This window comes from Leptonychotes weddellii, chromosome 1 (genome assembly GCF_054177405.1).
Source record: "Leptonychotes weddellii isolate Sample4059 chromosome 1, ASM5417740v2, whole genome shotgun sequence".
NCBI lineage: Eukaryota > Metazoa > Chordata > Mammalia > Carnivora > Phocidae > Leptonychotes > Leptonychotes weddellii.
Window position 1 is genome coordinate 134,675,277 of NC_138369.1, and position 17,899 is coordinate 134,693,175.

General features: G+C 47.1%; 1 protein-coding gene and 1 non-coding gene across 2 annotated transcripts in view; both read right to left on the minus strand.

Moving 5' to 3' along the window:
* Nucleotides 1-4,577: 4,577 nt before the first annotated feature.
* ARHGAP31 (Rho GTPase activating protein 31) overlaps nt 4,578-17,899 on the minus strand; it is a 100,197-nt gene continuing 86,875 nt past the window's right edge. The window contains exons 9-12 of the mRNA XM_081833595.1: nt 15,982-16,044; nt 14,128-14,703; nt 10,964-11,238; nt 4,578-8,273 (exon numbers count right to left, since the gene is read on the minus strand). Coding sequence (XP_081689721.1) covers nt 5,847-8,273; nt 10,964-11,238; nt 14,128-14,703; nt 15,982-16,044 — 3,341 coding nt within the window. The 3' untranslated portion in view covers nt 4,578-5,846. The remainder of the gene's footprint in view (nt 8,274-10,963; nt 11,239-14,127; nt 14,704-15,981; nt 16,045-17,899) is intronic.
* Nucleotides 9,933-10,038, minus strand: LOC115939934 (U6 spliceosomal RNA). Its single transcript, XR_004074706.1, has one exon. It is a non-coding gene; the product is annotated as a U6 spliceosomal RNA (small nuclear RNA).

Below are 17,899 nucleotides of genomic sequence, written 5' to 3' on the forward strand. Positions count from 1 at the left end.
GAGAATGGAATATGAGAGTTTAGGTTGTGAAACAGCATAATGTGTAACCCTGGAGGCAAATGGCCAAAACTGAAGAGAGGTAAAAGCTGTGAGCAACTGTGCCAAGACTGTGGAGTGGGTTTTCCTCAGAAACACTGAAATCATCCAGAACAATGGTGGAAACAGGAAGCTCGGTGCCAAAGACTGGGAGAGCTGGGACATTGACTACATCATGGCCACAAAGAATGGTAAAAAAATAGCTGGACTCTATGAATTTTGGTAATGAGAGATTTCTGTATGAGATGGGAAGAAGCAATGGTGCAGAAACAGAAGTGAGACACGAGAACATCTCAGCAATTTGTAGTCTGTAACAAGGGAGGAATGTAGCCTTCTGTGTAGGAACTGGGGTGCATTCAGGGGAGCGTCAACTTTTATGGGAGTCCAGGAAGTGGAATCAACATTCAGGGAAGACCCCAGGTTTGTGAGGAGAGAAGACTCCAGAGGAACTGTGGGATAGATTAGGAGTGAGGGCAACTGTGTGCTGCCAGTTGGGGGGCGGTGGGCACGGACAGAGGAAAGAGAAACAGAGCTGAATGGGGATCTGGGAGTATGGAGGAGAAAAGGCATTTAGAGAAGTAATGAGGATGACAGAAGCAGGCCTGAGTAGCATAAAGCTCTAAAAAGAATATTATTGTCAAAATACTAGTACTTTTATCCCCTTGGCAATGGTGTTTCTCACTGCAAGTATCACCAGATTGTGAGCCTCCATTGCATGATTGTTTTTTCTAAGGGTCTGTGATTAAGACCCATCGAGTGCCCCTCTCCCCCTTTTTTGTGATTACATATGCCAGGATTTTTCTTCTTTAACATAATCATTAACATAATCATTCAAATGAAAGAGTAGTCCCCTCGATTGATGCAATAGAAAAACTGACTTCACATCTGTTCAGATGGACCCACATAACTCCGTAAGCTGCGGACTTTTGAGAAGCAATAGGTTTTTTCTTCTTAGTTTTCATGACAATATCCATTGATTTATATGGGGTATCTTAGGTAATGTGTACGATTGCAACAGTAAGAGAGAGAAGTTGCAAATATTTGACAGTAAGAGGTAAAATAACAAAAGAAAAATTTACTGAAGCAAATCATCCGGACTTTAGCTGTGAGACCAAACCTTGAAGTAAAAACTAACACCGAACTAGAACAATGAGCCTGATGCATATAATCTACTTTTTCTAATATTGATTTTGGTGACCCCAGGTCCTCCTCTAGTTCATAGTGCCATCATAAGCATTATCCTTTATATCATTTATTAGAATACATTTTTAAAGCTTAACAATCTGTTTTAATTACACTTAAATGTCTCTATGGATAGGTTTAATATTTATACTTTTTTAATCAATAGAAAAAATTTGATTATATCTTTGGAAACATATTTGTCGAGCTCAACAAACAAGCTGAAACCATGTGGATTTCTAACAGTTGCCTTTGACAAAGTTCTTTACCTTGCAGAATTATCAGCCAAGAATTAGTATGGCATTAAGTTATTGCAAAGCATTGTGATCCATCCAGTAAAACACACGGCTACAGACTGCTTGGGTTTCTTATACTTAGCTACATCCTCCTTCATCCTCACAGAGAAGTGATTTTGCACTGCTCATGAACATCAAGGCTGCTAAATGACCTACTGTATGCCCATCCATCTGTGGTAGCCCCCAGTTTTATACTATCTGGACCAACACTGATCTCAGGCAATCACCCTTCTTCCATCTCCTATGCTTCTCCATGCTAGGAAAGGTGCCTGCTCCCTCTTCTGGCCCGACTTTGCTAGAGAAGGTGTTGACAAAGGAGGACACATTCTTTGTCATTCTACATTTTGAGCTGACCTTCTGCTGGAAGTGTCTAAAATCATACTCCTGACAATATTTAACTCCAGGATTCATTTTGTCATCAGATAGGACAAGCCGGGGTAGAATGTGGTCCTAGTCAGTCATGGTGGGAATTGGACCTGTCCTGAACCTCTCCCACTCCAATTCCAGACCAGTGAATCTTATGTTCCCACTACGTCTTCAGGCAGGAACACGAGACCTGTGTAGACCAATGACTGTACCACCCAATTTTAATAAAATGTGATCAGTATGCTGAACATTAGACACAAAAGTAACAGCTTATCTTGGACCTATGACTTCATCATCAACACAAGTTAACCCGTCTTGTGATGATGGAAGTCTCTAAAGCCCCCTCCCCAGGAGCATGGAATGCTGATATTACCTGGCTCATTAGCAGCGATCCAGCAGGACTTCACAACCAAACCAATTAAGACCACACACAACTTCAGAACTCTTTGTTCTTAATTATCACTCTCATATTTTTTAAGCAATTAAAGCAAAATTCTCAATGCCTGAGTGTCTCCCTGGCACCTTTTATGGGATTTGCAATTGTGTTTAATTTGAGTGAAGTCAGTAGGTAACCTGAACACTATTAAAAATCCTATTAAAAGATGCTAGTTGCTACATTTTTCCCTTTCAGCTTTCATTTGGTAATGTAATGGTTCTAAATCTTCCTCCTGTTTGTTTATGGACTGTTTCATTTGCTACCACCCCTATCCCTTTTTTCATTAGACTCTTCAAGGATTTAAGAGTACTAAGGTACCCAGGGCAATATTACTAAGCTCTTGATAAATATTGTTGAGGAGGATGATGCTTACATTTTTAATTTCCCCAGAACCCAGAATTTTGACTTGGCCAATATTTTTAATTTTAGGGCTTAGATCAGGCTGTCTTAACGGGGTTCTTGGTCAGATCTCTTCACATTCCATTTGAAGCAAAGAATAAAAACCAAATTTCCTCTATTTGGTCCATTTTGGCAAAAAAAAAAAAAAAAAAGGAAAAAATATTTGGCCTGAGAGGGCCATTTTGCCAATAAATATAGATTATTATCTTCTTAAGCAAACACTAACATTGAAAGAAAACATTAGAAGATGCATGCATTTCATTTCAAATTTAACGTTTTAAAATCGACCATCCCCATTTTGAGGACTGGTAACTGATTTGAAGGAGCACTTTGAGAATTTGATTTTGCAGCCCTTTCTAGGGCACCATGCAGATCCTCCTAAAAACGCCAGCCCTTGTCCTGTCCCTCCTCTGGATGGAAGCGGGCAATTTGATTTCCATCCAGCCATTCTCAGGGGGGTCATTTTTCAGTCCCAAATGAATGACCAAATAGGTAATCTTGGGGCATTTGAGGGAACAATTTCAGGGGGGAAATCTGAGTTCTCTTTGTCATGAAACGGAATTTCCTCAGTGCTGGGTTAGCCCACAGGAAGCTTATGAATGTGTTTGTGACAGTTGACAGGCTGGCCTATAGTGAAGAAGTCCACACTTTAGCCACGGGACACTGATCAAGAAGGTGAGTCAGCTTCCACAGCCTTCCGGATTGACTGGCTTAGGAAAGCTCAGAGTAGAGAGTTATCTCCAGACAGTTGTCATTGTGTCTCATGACGGCATCCACACACCCACACTCCTGAAGACGATGCTACAAACAACAGATGTCAGAGTGTAAGGAGTGTGGCAGCCATTTAAGAATCTGCCTAGGCGCCTTGAGCAAACTCATTCATGTGTACTAAGTGGCTTCTCAGTCTATCCCCAAATAAAATCTATCCTCTATAAGTGTTACAAAAATTCAAAATAATTATAAAATAGTTTAAATATTTCATTACTCGGCTCAGAGTTCTGATGGTGAAGCAAAGTCCAGTTTTTTCTTCTCTCACATTCTAACTGGAACATGGTCTTTATCAAAGCATAGACACCATAGGGCACTGCGACTGGGATAAAGCCTATCTGCCCACATTTTCTGATAAGGCAGGAATGTACTTTTCAAATCTCCTGAACATGGCCTTTCTCATCTGTCACCACTATATTTCTTCACCTTGCTTGCCAAGGAGGAAAAATGCCATACCCTAGGACTTTTTTTATGGGTTGATATCCCATTGGTCCAGGGTCTCGCTCACCTAGTGAGAATGCAAGACACTGAACTTCCTATTAACCGCTCCCCTTGCTCACTCACCTCAATGTCCTCTGAAAGTAGAACTCATCAGCTGGCCTACCAGTTACCCCTGCCACAGACACTGGCTTAAAATATCCAGCACAAGATTTCAAAACTGTAAGGTTTATCAGGGGAGAAGGGAGAGAGGAATATGGATCTGTTGCAGGGCATCAGCTTCCAATTTCTCCCCGGTCGAGGTAACTTCAGTTCAGCCCCTACCCACTCCAGCAGCAGCCTTGGTTGTGAGGTCTGCCGAGAGGTACTGCTAGCCCCTAGAGAAATTTCTGCAATGACGGAGCTTGTGGACAGAGTTCGGCCAGACTTGAACCTGAGATGACGTGCACAGGGCTAGAAACAGGTCTATTTTAATTTGTTTTTTAAATAAGACTGTTGTCTTAGAAGATTTGAAACTGTAGATACCCTAATGAGTTTTGCCTTTAGAAGGGCTCCTATGAAGCCCCTTTTTGGAGGAGGACCAAAAATCTGCCAGCAGGTTCTATTAGTTCTTTTTCCTCTCACCAGCTGAAAAAGAAAGAACCATTGGAAGTTCTAAATAACTGAAATAAAATCAGATTGGTTTATTGCTTCTGCTTGCATATAGACAGGAGAAAGGCAAGTCGGAGTGTCTGGGGTGGGTGACAGATGAGGGGGATTATGGGAGGGAGAAAGATGCCTCAAATCTGCTCTGAGTAATGGAAGGAGAGGGAGAAAGGGAGGCACCACCTGGCTAAAATGAAATATTTTCCAAAGGGCAGCTCTCCCCAAGTGGTAGAGATGGCCACCCTGCTAGGGCTCCCTCCTTATCCTCTCCTGCACTCTCAGCCTAGTGTGGAAGGACAAGGAAGCTGAGCTAGAAGTGTTTTCTATTAATGCCCCATCAATTTAAACACATTGACTTTGGAGCGTAGTTCTACCCATGCGTGAGGTTTTTCTCTACAAAGATATCCTGTTCATGGGCTCTGATTTGGAAAGAAAACAGATCACTTCACTATTGCATACCTAAGTGAAAATGCAGCGCATTTCATTGAGGTAACCCTCAGCTCAGCCCCCACCCTGCCCAGCCACTGGATTTATAAATCAGAGGTCAGGATAATAGTAGAGTCCCAAATTAACGAAAGCTACAGCCAGTCTTCTTAGATTTTGCCAGTCTCAGAATTTGCTCTTGCGTATAGATTCTGATTTTCTACGCTGATAGACACAACCATCTCTGACAGGTCTGCAGAGAGATTCCAGGGAAAGAGCACGGGTAACTTCACCCAGTTGGATCTTTAAGTGTACATTAGTTTGTACTTCCAAATCTGCTTCTATTCTGGAGTGTACACATTTACAAAACTTACCAGAAATCTGGTCTAAAAGAACACATGCTTTAAGGAGCATTAAAAAGCGTGAAGTAAAAAGGAGGCCTTCAAACCTCAACAGCAACATTTTCCAGCACAGGCAAAGGATTTCTCTTTCTTTCAAAAGACGTTATTTTAGCCAGCTCTCAACAGTAATAGATAATGACAATGTGGGAGAAATGCAACTCACAAACAACCCCAAATCTCATTGGAAGCAGGCATTTCAGCTTCTTCCCTTACCTGACTTTTTCCCACCTGCTGTTATGGACTTATCTAAGTTTCATCTATTGGTCCTTCCCTTGACCTCTCTTCTGGCAAATGGACTAATTAATAAATGGTCAAAAAGCTGAAGGAAAAAAAGAGACCAAAATAAGCCCAAACTTGGATAACCTATGCCTGGGATAATGGCAAGTCAGCCCTGTAATAACTTCCAGATGATGAATCATGACATTTTTTTTTTTCCTGACACCAGCAGGTGAACTGATGTCATTCTATTTGCCTCCCACTTCTTCCATCCAGAATCACTGATCTGCGCTGGGGCTGGTAAAAACAGCTGGTTGAGGTCTCTAGTCTTTGGCCATTCTTAGGGATGGTCATTTTATTCCTAAGCGTAACCCCTTCTGGTGTGACCCACGTGTTTTCTGCCAAATCCCCACAAAGAAGGCCAGGGGAAACTGTCTGGGTGGGACTTCTGATAGGGGACAGGAGAACCTTGGAATCTGTCACTGTGGATGAAGGGGGTGGGTGGTCCATAATGGGGAAAGGAGGACTGAATAAGATTAGGCTCTGAGGTCTTCCTGGCCTTGACCTGTGGAAAGGTTTAGAACCCCCTGATGGTCGCTCCATTTTTGAAGAAAGAAGGTTGTCTCCGGACGGCTCTGTCTCTGATGTGCGCTTTCTGCATTGCACTGTTGCATCCTGGGTAGAGAGCAGGTTAGCCAAGACTGGTTCTGGAGGAAGGGTGGGTCCCTCACACATGTGGGATGTAGTGGTATCCATTGGCAAGGACTCAATGGCTCCTGTATCTTGCTTTGGTTTCTCTTCTTTTGGGCTTTCCAAGGAGAGAGAATCATCTCTGGCAGATTTCTGTGAGGTCTCACCAGTTGAGCTGGGTTCCTCTTGGCTCCTCTCCAGAGGCTGGACTCCACTGTCCCCTGAGCTCTGAGAGGGCAGGGGCTGTGGGATCTGTGTGTATTGAATCTTGGGTGGGATGACTGGGACTGCCCTAGCCTGGCACATTTTGACCATGAAGGAGGTTCTCACAGCTGACACACTCACAGGAGCTGAGTTACGGCGGCCTGTCAGGGCATGAGCAACAATGTCCAGGTCCTGAGGGTCCTGGGAGCAAATGCTCCACGGGTCTCCTTTACAGTGGGATGAGGTCATCCATGTGACTTTTGTGTCTCCTGGCTCAGAGAGCTGCATTCCAGGTGAACCAAATGAGGCCACATTGTCAAACTGGAAGAGGTCAGTGATGGGACTGGCAGAGTCCAAATTGAGGGAAGAAGGCCTATTTTTCCCTTTTGGAGGCCCACACTCAGGGCTCTTCAGCTGTAACTTTGGGGGATGCTCTCCAGGTGAGGTGCTGTCTTGCACACGAGGTGAACTCTCCTTGCTATTGTCTGGCCCAGGAATACTACCTTGCTCAATCTGAGGGCTGCTGTGCCCTTGGTGTGTCCCCAGTTCCTTTCCCTCTGCTAGGCTGACAGGGCTGATTTCTGCTGATTTGGGCTGCAAACCACCTGGTCCCTTCTGGCTGGGAACAGCCTCTGTCCCTTCTGGGCCAGAGAACTCTCTGAAGGACCTCAGGGTTTTCTCATCCCATCCAGTAATCTCTTTCCTGGGTGCCAGGGGCTGCAGAGGGTCGGAATTCCTCTCTGCTCCAAGGTTAGCACAGCTGCTGGAGGAGGGAGCCTCAAGAGTCCACTGGCTCTCAACCGTGGTGGTTTTGCTATCTAGAGAACGGCTCTGACGAAGGCTGGGCCTGTGGGGGAGCCTCTTCTCCAGTCGGTGGCCCTGGGGGCCCTGCACCTGGGCCTCTTGCACATCTTTCAGGGTGGGAGAGTGAAGGGGACTCGTTACCCACTGGGGCTCCTCCCAGGGCTCCACCATCTCCAGGCCCTGCTGGGCAATGTCTGTCACAGTTTCGTCTTCATCACAGTCTGAGGGCTCCTGCATTGCATGGGCTACATCCCCCTCTCCTTGGGGGGAGATCTCAACCTCTCTTGTTGGGCTTTGAAAACCAGAGCCTTTTCCCTCAGGAGCAGCATTCTTTGAATTTTGCTCTTCACTTTGTCCTAGAGAGGTCTCCTCCTCCTCCTGACACAGGCTGGGGGGCCCAGGGCTGCCCTTGGACTTCAGCTGGTCTGTGTATGGATTTGTCCTCAAATTCCTAGATGAGTCTTCTCTCTCAGGACTGCCCTTTGATAGCTGGACTCGAGGTGCCTCCTCCAGGGGAGTTGGAGGAGGGGCAGCAGGCGGGAGAAGAGGGGACAGATTTCCTGGGCCTTCCTGGTCCACCTTTGCTTGTGTGGAAGCCGTCTCAAATGGAACAATTTCCAGAGGAGCCAAGCTGGTGGGGTCCGGACGCTTCTCGGGCTCCGGTCTCTGGAGGATGCTTGTTGTCTCCAGCTTTTCCCTATTGGCTGCCGGGGAAGTCCCCTCTGCACTCTGATTGGTTAGATCCGTAGTCCCCTCCTCCGCAGGGGTGGAGCCTGGTGTTGGGCCGCAAGACCAGCTCCCAGGAGGCTCCTGGGAAGCGAAAGGCCCTGGACTGGACTCCAGGATCGGCTGAGTGGGGCTGACCTTTAGAGCAGGTGGTGGCAATGAGGAGAGCTCCTCCTCAGATTCGATGATCTTCAGCTCCTGTTGAATCTCGGGCCAGATCAGGGCATTGGCCAGATCATCTTCATCCTGAAAAACACCGAGAAATGGATTATTTTAGAGCCAAGGACTCGCAGCCTTGACAACGGCACCATTTCCCAGTGACAGTGAAGGGACTGGCGCCGGGACAGGCTGCATTATCCCAGCAAATAAAGGCCACCACATTACTCATAACTGTGGATGTTTATTCAGGGCTTACTGCATGCCCCAGCACATTCTAACTGCATGCTCTTGTTTAACTGTCCCAACAACTTAGATCTAAGAGATAAATACTACTCTAATGACCCCCATTTTAGAGGTGAGGAGACCTATGTTCAAACAGATTAAACAATTTACCTAAATTACACAGCAGCAGCCTGGGACTGAAATCCAGCTATGTCCACATCAGAACAGAAACACTTAATCCCTGCGCACTGTTGACTTATAAAACCAGCCAACCCCTGGTCTCAGTTAACCTCAGGTTTATCAGATGGTGCAAAAGAATGAGATTCTCCCGGTGGAATGTAAGTGTTAACTCTTGCCCTGACATCTGCTTTCCAAATAAATAAATACAGCTTTTCTTATTACTAAAGAAATACATATTTCCCATGGAAAAAAAATATTTAACACATGTGAAAAGAAAGGAGAATACAAAAACAGCAACATCTTATATTCCGACTACCCACAGATAACCGCTGTTGATCTAAAGGGGTGCCTCCTCCTCCATCTTGTTTGCTGCCCCTTGTCTCTCCTCAAGTCTAGTTTCTCTTTGACTCCTTCCTTCCCCTACACAAAGCCCCAAACTGCAGACAGGAAAGGGATGAAAGGAGGCCCGGTCAGGGCCAGGGAAACATTTCAGTGGCCTTCATTTCTTGGCTCAAGACCTGTCTGTCCCAAGGAGCCGCAGTTCCAGGAGGCATATCCATCCTGTGGGGGGTTTAGGCCTTTATGAGAAACCTGACCTGCCGCCAACCTGACATCACTTCCCACCTGGCTCTGATCACTTGTTTCATATTACAATTAATTTGATGCTTATTTTTCCCAATGGACTATGAGCTCCTTGAGGTAAGGAATTGTGTCTGTTCATCTTTGATTCCTCAAGGCCAAATGGTGCCTGGTATACTGTGAGTGGTTGCTCAATGAGAGGTTTTCTTTTGCGGTATTTCTATTGGATTGTTTCCTTCAGAGAACTCTCCAGGAGCAGGATTCCTTGGTCAAAAAGCAGGGATGTTTTTGAGATCTGATTCTACTGTATCACACTTATTTGTGTCTATTTCCATTTCACCTTCAGGGCAGAGGCAGCCTTTTACTCATCTCTTTACTCTCCTCAGCACCTACACTAATTGATCTCTTACTAAGAAATCAATAAATTTAGATAAATAAATGAGCATGTAAACTCCCCTCCCCCACCATCTCAGTAAGTGGACCAGTTACTTATTACATATTACAGTTACATATTACTTTCTGCTTAGATCAGAAATCTATGAGATGTCTTGACTCTTCCTTCTTCCTCTCTTATCCAATCCTTCACCAAGTCCTGTTCATTCTAGCTTTTTTTTGTGTGTGATAAATATTATTTCAGACACAGCTTTTTATTTATTTCATTTCATTTCATTTTACTGGGCTCCATGCCCAATGTGGGGCTTGAACTCACGACGCTGAGATTGAGAGTCACATGCCCTACTGGCTGAGCCAGCCAGGAATCCCCCCAAAAATATGGAATGCTTCACGAATTTGTGTGTCATCCTTGCACAGGGCCATGCTAATCTTCTCTGTATTGTTCCAATTTTAGTGTATGTGCTGCCGAAGCAAGCACCATTCTAGTTTCTTTTTTTTTTTAAGATTTTTTTTATTTATTTGACAGAGAGAGAGACAGCGAGAGAGGGAACACAAGCAGGGGGAGTGGGAGAGGGAGAAGCAGGCTTCCCGCCGAGCAGGGAGACTGACATGGGGCTCGATCCCAGGACCCTCGGACCATGACCTGAGCCAAAGGCAGTCGCTTCATGACTGAGCCACCCAGGTGCCCCCATTCTAGTTTCTAAATAGTCTTGAAGCCTTCCATTTCTATCCTTGTTGCCCCTACTCTCCTCCAAGCCACCATGTTTTCTTGCCTGGCCTGTCATATACTAGCCTTCTAACTGGCATCCCTGTCTCCTCTCCTGCCTTTTCCAAGCCATTCTCCTCACAAAATAGTGACCTTTATTTTTTTTTTTTTTAAAGATTTTATTTATTTATTTGAGAGAGAGAGAGAGAGAGCACATGAGAGGGGGGAGGGTCAGAGGGAGAAGCAGATTCCCCACTGAGTGGGGAACCCGATGCGGGACTCGATCCCGGGACTCCAGGATCATGACCTGAGCCGAAGGCAGTCGCTTAACCAACTGAGCCACCCAGGCGCCCCAAAATAGTGACCTTTAAAGCATAAAATTCCAGGGGAGCCTGGGTGGCACTATTTATACTTGGGCTCCCCCCGCCTCCCCCCCCAATTCAATCCCTGTAAGAATCTCTGTATCCTTCTCTTTCTACAGTTGCTAACAGCCCTCTTGAGGCTGCTACAGCACTCCCGTGCTGCCTAACTCCCAGCACATGGTTGTGAAGGTTGCCTCCTCAAGTCCCTTTGGCAGAAATTAGTTCTTAAAACAAACAAACAACCCCCCCCCCCAAATCCCTGCTTTCAGCTATACCAAGAGCCCTTGGGACAAAGAGGACTCTACTGGCTGAACCCAGCAGTGAGTCCATCTTACCATGTCATGGAGAAGCCCCGCTTGGACACTGGGGCTCTTCTGCAGAGTGCTGGGCTCCACCTGGTCAGCCTCTCGACCCTCCTCCTCTGCTTTCTCCGGGTCCAGCCTCTTCTCTAATTCACTTGAATGTTGAGAGCCCAGGGAGGTTTCCGAGGCCTTCTTTTCCTCCTGTTGGGGGCCTGACTCCAGGGAGAGGTCTTTGTTGCATTCCACCATCCTAATTGCCTCTGGTCCTGGCTTGGCATCCTCGAGAACCACCTTCTTAGGTATGGAAGCTGCAATGGATGAGAGTTAGCCATTGAAGACGTCATTTGCAGAGAGGCCTTGCCCTGCACAGCCACTGTCCTGGACTAGTCCCGCTTCCCAAGGGTGGAGGGAATTCTCCCAGCTCACTGCCCCTCACATTTTCGACCCTTTCCCCCAGCCATGTCCTGCCTTTAGTTCCCAGAGTCACAGACTGTCAGAGATGGAGGGGTCTTGAAGATCCTCTCGTCCAGGGGCTCACAACTGGGGACCACTTGCTCTTCCCCTCCCCAGGAGACATTCGGGTGGGGACAAGGTGGCGATTGGCCTTTAGTGAGGCAGAAGCCAGGGAAGCTACTAAATATCCTACGAAGCATAAAATAGCCCCTGCCCCCAGTAAAGAATTGCCTGGCCCACAATGTCAATAGTACCAAGTTGAAAAACCCTTTTCTAATCTTTTACTTCACAGAATCTGTGATTTACACCAAGCTACAAAGATGTGTTAGGATTATGATTGACAGCTTCCTGTGTGACTCTTCCCCCAGGTTAACTCCATACCAATTCGGATATATCTCAAGTGATTAAGCTCTGGTCTTAAACATCCACCAAGGCATCGTAGACCCCAAGTTTGACCTCTACTACCTCCATGCAGAAGGTCCTACCTCATTGTATAACACTGTTTTCACAGGGTAGAGTGAAGACTAAATACCTAGGACAGGAACTGATCACACAAAAGCCTCTGGAAACACTTTTTCCTCAAAGGCTTCCCTTCCTCTTCCAGCCCTCACCCTGGAAAGCTGGAACCTTCCCACCAACCCCCCACAGAGCATTCTCCACACAGGGCATCACTTGACGCCCCTGAGTTTTTGCTCATCTTCTGCCCCCTATCCTGAAGGGAAAGGGAGGAGAAAAGGACAAATACTTATTGAACATCGTCTGTGAGCCAGACCATGAACAGGCATCTTAAGGACATTCCCACCAACTCCCCGCCCCCCCCCCCGGCTCAGAGATGTCAACCACTGTCCACCGTCACACAGCCCCAAAGTGCTGAAGTTAGGATTCGAATCAGCCCAGGTGAAGTCCAAAACCTACAGTCTTCCCACAATATTCAGCTGCCTCTCAGCCCAGAATGGCTTCCCCATCTTTTCTGTATGGAGAAAGCCTACCCATTTATGAAGGCCTGCACAAATGTCACCTCTTCTGGGAAGCCTTCCTAGAATCCTCCCGAGAGTACTGCCTCTTGTTGATGCCCTTGCAATCCTTTCTGAACACCTCTTTCATTATGTTTCAGGGACCGAAGTCCTCCCTCATTCAAAAAACCCAGGGAGGAGGGGCGCCTGGGTCATGCAGTCGGTTAAGTGACCGACTCATACCATGATCTCAGGGTCGTGAGATCGAGCCCCACGTCAGGCTCCATGCTGATCTCAGAGTCTGCTTGAGATTCTCGCTCCTTCTCCCTCTTCCCCTCCCCTTCGTGCTCTCTCGTTTTCTCTAAAAATAAATTAAAAATCAAACCTCTTTTAAAAAAAAAAAGCCCAAGGAGAGTCTTATGCTACTTCTGCAGGCTGACCCTCTGCTGCACTTTGGTATGGTTTTAGTTTCTCTTCCTAGTTCATGAGCTCGCTGGGCGCAAGGATCGTGTTCTAACAATCTCTGTAACTCCACAGCCCCTTGTAAACATGTGAAGGTGCATGGTGGAGTGTTTTAAAGCAGGGGTTTTAAAATCTGGATTAAAATCCTGGTTCTGGGGCGCCTGGGTGGCTCAGTCATTAAGTGTCTGCCTTCGGCTCAGGTCATGATCCCAGGGTCCTGGGATCAAGCCCCTCATCGGGCTCCCTGCTTGGCGGGAAGCCTGCTTGCTTCTCCCTCTCCCACTTCCCCTGCTTGTGTTCCCTCTCTCGCTGTGTCTCTCTCTGTCAAATAAATAAATAAAATCTTTAAAAAAATAAAAAATAAAATAAAATAAAATCCTGGTTCTTCCACTTCCTTGCTCTGAGTCATCTGGCAAGTGAACCGATTTCCTCTCTAAGCAAATGGGGATAATAATAACTACCTACACCTCACAGGGCTGTTGCGAGGAGAATGGAGATAATACATATAGAACACTTAGGACAGTGCCTGATACCATAACAGTTGTTCAAAAAAAAGTTAGCTAATATTAATAATGAAAATATGCTTAAACCACACTGAGCATTTGTTGGTGTGTCTGTCAGTCATCCTTCCCTTTGAGGTTCTCCCTACTTCTGTTTCATGTGGCTCACAGTTGGCTGTTGACCATAGAAGCCCTTCTAACTCCAGAGATGGAGATGGTTCAGAGACTCGGGCTTAGCCAATCTTAGAACCCTAAGTGCCTGGCAACCATGATTGGTCCAAGGCTGGGCATGTGACCCAAGGAGGCCCAATCAGAGTCTTCCCTGCATTTGATATATGGAAATTGGGAGCAAGACACCCTTTCTCATTGCTAGGGTTGCTAGCCATGTTCTCTGCAGATGTGAGGTAGAAGGGAGGGAGGGATGGATGGAGAGAGGTTGAGTCTAGAAGAGTTGAATTTTTTGAGCTTTTCCTCCTGTCTTCTCACTATATGAGTGAATAAAAGAATAGGCAACATTTACTGAGTACTTACTATGTATTACTCACTGTTCCGTTAGCTTCACGTGTATTAACTAACTTAATATTCCCAGCAAACTTATGAAGAAGATATGATTAGGAACATCATTCCCATTTTACAGCTCAAGCAGCTGAGGCACACAGCTGCTAAAGATCGGGCAGTGGAATGGCTGAGACTAGACTGGGGCAATCTGGCTCCAGAGCCCACAGTGTTAACCGCTTCACTGCACTGTCCTGCAAACTCTGTTTAAACAAGTTTACGTCTGTTTTTTAATCACTTGCAATGGAAAGAAACCCTCCCTCCCCTGCTTTACCTGTAGAGGTCTCAGCTCCCAGCGGCTTGTCGTCTTCAGGCCAACCTCCACTCTCTGACCCCTGGAAAGAAAACTCCTCCAGGCTGGAAAGCGACTGGAGCTCCTTCGGGGGTGTTCTGCACGGGGTGCTGTTGGTGCTGATGACCGCTGACACGCGCAGTGGAACCGACACGGCGAAGGGCTCGGAGATGTTCAGGGCCTTGCGCTGGTGGCGGGGAGAGGGCTCCATCTGGAAGAGACTGCTGGTAAAGACAGATTTGCTGGGGCTGTCGTTCGAAGTGTAGAACATACCCAGCATCTTCGGGGCTGTCTGCTCGCTCTCCGGATCCTCGAGCGGCCGGAACACCTTCAGCTGCTCAGGTGGGGGCCGGGCCTGGGCGCCCTGAAGTTGGCTTCGGTCACTGCTCGTGTCAAAGCCCCCCTCCGCCCCCGCCGGCATCCCCTCCTGGCCCCATTCGCCCTCCTGCTTGCTGAGGTCACATGAGCTGCCAGTGTTGGTCGAATGCAATTTTGCCGCTGGGATGAAGAATCCACCGGTCGTGACCGTTCGATTGAAATTCCCTTTGGTTTCTTTCCCTAGTGAAAAAGCAAACACACACACGGTCAGCAGCCTGGGCGCACCCACCGTGACACAGCCTTCCAGTGAGGGACGGTGCCCAACACCTGAGCACTGGAAAGGCATAGCATTGTCATAAGGGCATAGCCCTCCGAAGAGAGACAGATAACATTTGGTTGGCGAGACAGTAAGAACATTCTCATGTCCACAGAATGTTGGCAGGATGCCGTCGTATGCATGCATTTGTTTTAAACTCTGCAGGGGGAGCAGTTTCCAAAAGGCTAAGGGTGCTAGGCAGAGCAGTCGTCCACCCAGCAGTAAATGTAGATCAAGAAAAAATAAAAAGATGCCAGATGGCAGAATGATGTTTGCTCAAAATGAAGGAAGAAGACAAAAAGGGCAAAATAACAGAATTTTGTTTTACTTTAAAACTTTAAAATGTGTTGTTTCAAGCCTCCTCTGGCAGATGGACCCAAACAGGGGTTTGATTTCCCAGCAAGGAGACAAATGCTGTTCTCAGCTAGACCTTTCTCCCTTTTCCCAGGCTTCCTGCTGCTGATTCAGGGGGTGAGAAACTAGAAATGTAAATTAACTACAAGTTAGAAAGCCCAGTTGTGAGGAGCAAGTTCCCAACGGACTTAAAAGTGAAAGCAAAGAGGAGAAAAATCCCGATGGGAAATAAACAAGCTGCGAGATAACACGTGAGTCGCCTGGGATCGGGAGAAAAACTCCCCACGAGGTACTAAGGGCTCTGCTGGGCATCTTCTGTTAACATTAGGTTTAAAATTCCCATGGCTGCTTATGGAGGAGAAGTGTAATGACCTCCTTTAACATGCGAGGAAACCGAGACTTGGAGAGGCAGAGAAGCTGCCCAGTGCCCATCGATGTGAAGAACCATGCAAATTCAAGACACATACGAATCTAGGCACCGAAGGAGGAGGTAAAAACCAGTGCTGGGCTCTTCTTTATGCCCAATGGGGAGGCCTCGTCTGCCTTGGTTCTCAGGTGTTGCCCTTTTACCCAGTTCAGATTTGCGTGAACAATGGCTTCCGGTTCCAGGTGTGGTTAGAGGGAGGTGGGAGGAGGCGGATGGCCCTTGAGGCCAAGACTTGTGGTGTAATGTGGGGCGGGGGGGAGGTGGTTAATGCAAGGGCGGTGTGAACCCGTTGGGTTCAGGAAGGGTCAGGGGGGACTGTGACGAGCCCAGAAGGCAGGTAGCTTGTGAAGGCAGGTCTGGTACAGGAGCTCCTGTCTCCCAGTGGTAATCCCCAGGTCTGAAAGCGGCTGTGAGAGCTCACCTTCCACAGGCACTGAGCACAGTGAGTCCATGCTTTTAGCCGGTCGGATAGTAGCCTTTTCCACTAAAGACAAAAGAAAAAATATCCCTGATGAATGCATATTGAGAGGAAGCATTCAGAACAAAAGTCAGGCTGTAAGGACACAAGAGAACGTTCTTTAGTAAAGTGTTTTAAGTATTTATAATTTTCCCCATTCCACCCTGGATCCTCCTACTTTCATAATGGGACTGAGCTTATAAAAACAGGGCATTTCTAGATCAAAGTTTCATGAATATTTTACAGATAAAGGTAAATTCCAATTTTGTCAAATAGCTGTTAGCAAATGAGGAGTCCTGAACCAAATTTTATGATACAAAGATTCATCCAGGGGGTAGGGTCCATGAGGCTCAAGGCAATTCCCCCTATCTTGCAGGCTGGAGAGCAGGATTCTTGGCTGCAGCCGCAACTGACAGCATCCAGGAATTTGGTACAGCAAGGGAGGGGGCCCCAGGGACAGAAGGCCCCTTTCTCCCACGTGCAGCTCTGCTCCTGAGGTCTGCGGGCTGGTTGCTCCTCCAAATGGCCTCACCCTGGAGCAGATCCAAACCAAACAAACCTTTTTTGAGCACCTACTATGCGCCTGGTGTCCTCTGTGCACCTTGATAAGCCACCCAGGCAGCTTTGGGGAAGAGTGTGGCTTAAATAAGTAAACACTTATTCCAGGCACGGGATTAGGCATTTCAAAATATCGCTTCTTCTCAGGGAGCTGAAGTGGCTGAAAGGTGGTTCCTCCTAGCGAGCTTGCCAGGAGGGGAATGAGGGCAGTCTGGGAGCTGAGTGGGAGCCCTTGTGTTCCAGAGGCTGTATTTCTGGACTTTCTCTGGGTCTCATGTGTCAGCCTTGAGGGCTGTGACCTGATGACACTAAGTGTCATGATAAAGGATGGGCAACAGTTCTCTCTGCACGGCCACCAGCATTCACGTTTCACGTTGGACCCTCTTTCTGACGATGCGGCTTCTTGTGGCCTTGGTGGCCATAGCAGCTGCTTTTGGGAACAGTCCCCAAGGATTCCCTGGCTCCATCTAAGTAACTGAGCACTCAGGGCTCCTTGGCCCAGGACTATATTTACCTCATAGTTTTCTGTCTGGGACCTTGTCCTGGCCTCGTGGAGGTACATCTCCCAGTTTTCCGGCAGCTTTGGGGTCCTCAAGTCCCCTCTCTTAGATTATCCCTATGGCTCTGGGACTTCCCTGCTGAAAGGCGTTTACTTTGGAGAGTTCCCTGGACTCTCCCTGCGGGATAATGCATCAATTCCAGTACAACCCCTTCATCTGCCCCCCTCCAAAAAAATCCCCAGAGCTATACATGGTGAATCAATTTTTAAAATTCCCTTAGTTATGGAGTTTAGAAAAGATTTTTAAAATTATTTAAATATGCTAATCCACTGACTCACTTTTTTCACATGCATTATTTCCACAAATAGTGAGTTCGTGTCACTTACAGACAGCATGCTGGCGGATGTGACCACAAGCGGGCCCCACCCCTGGTCTTTAGTTTTGAGGGTCCCAGCAACACTCCTCTGGTGCAAAGTGGGCACTTAGGACCCCCGGTCAAGGTCAGAGAGCCACTTGTACTGACACTGATGGCTCTTTCATTTCACCCCCGCAGCCCATCAAAATTCAGCCATTCCAGCGATCCGTCTCTGATTAGTTTGTTCACGAGGCCTTAGACCAGTGGCTTCCAACCCTGGCTGCATTTCAGAATCACCTGGGGAACTTTCTAAAAATCACCAAGACTCTGGCTTCCCCACAGACCTCCTGAGGCAAAAGTGCTATGCGTGTGAGCCTCTGAGGTGCAGCCAGGCTGAGACCCCCTGGCCAGGGACATCCTGTGCATTCTGTGAGTAGACTAGCATTTGATCCAGCACCTTGGACTTCTT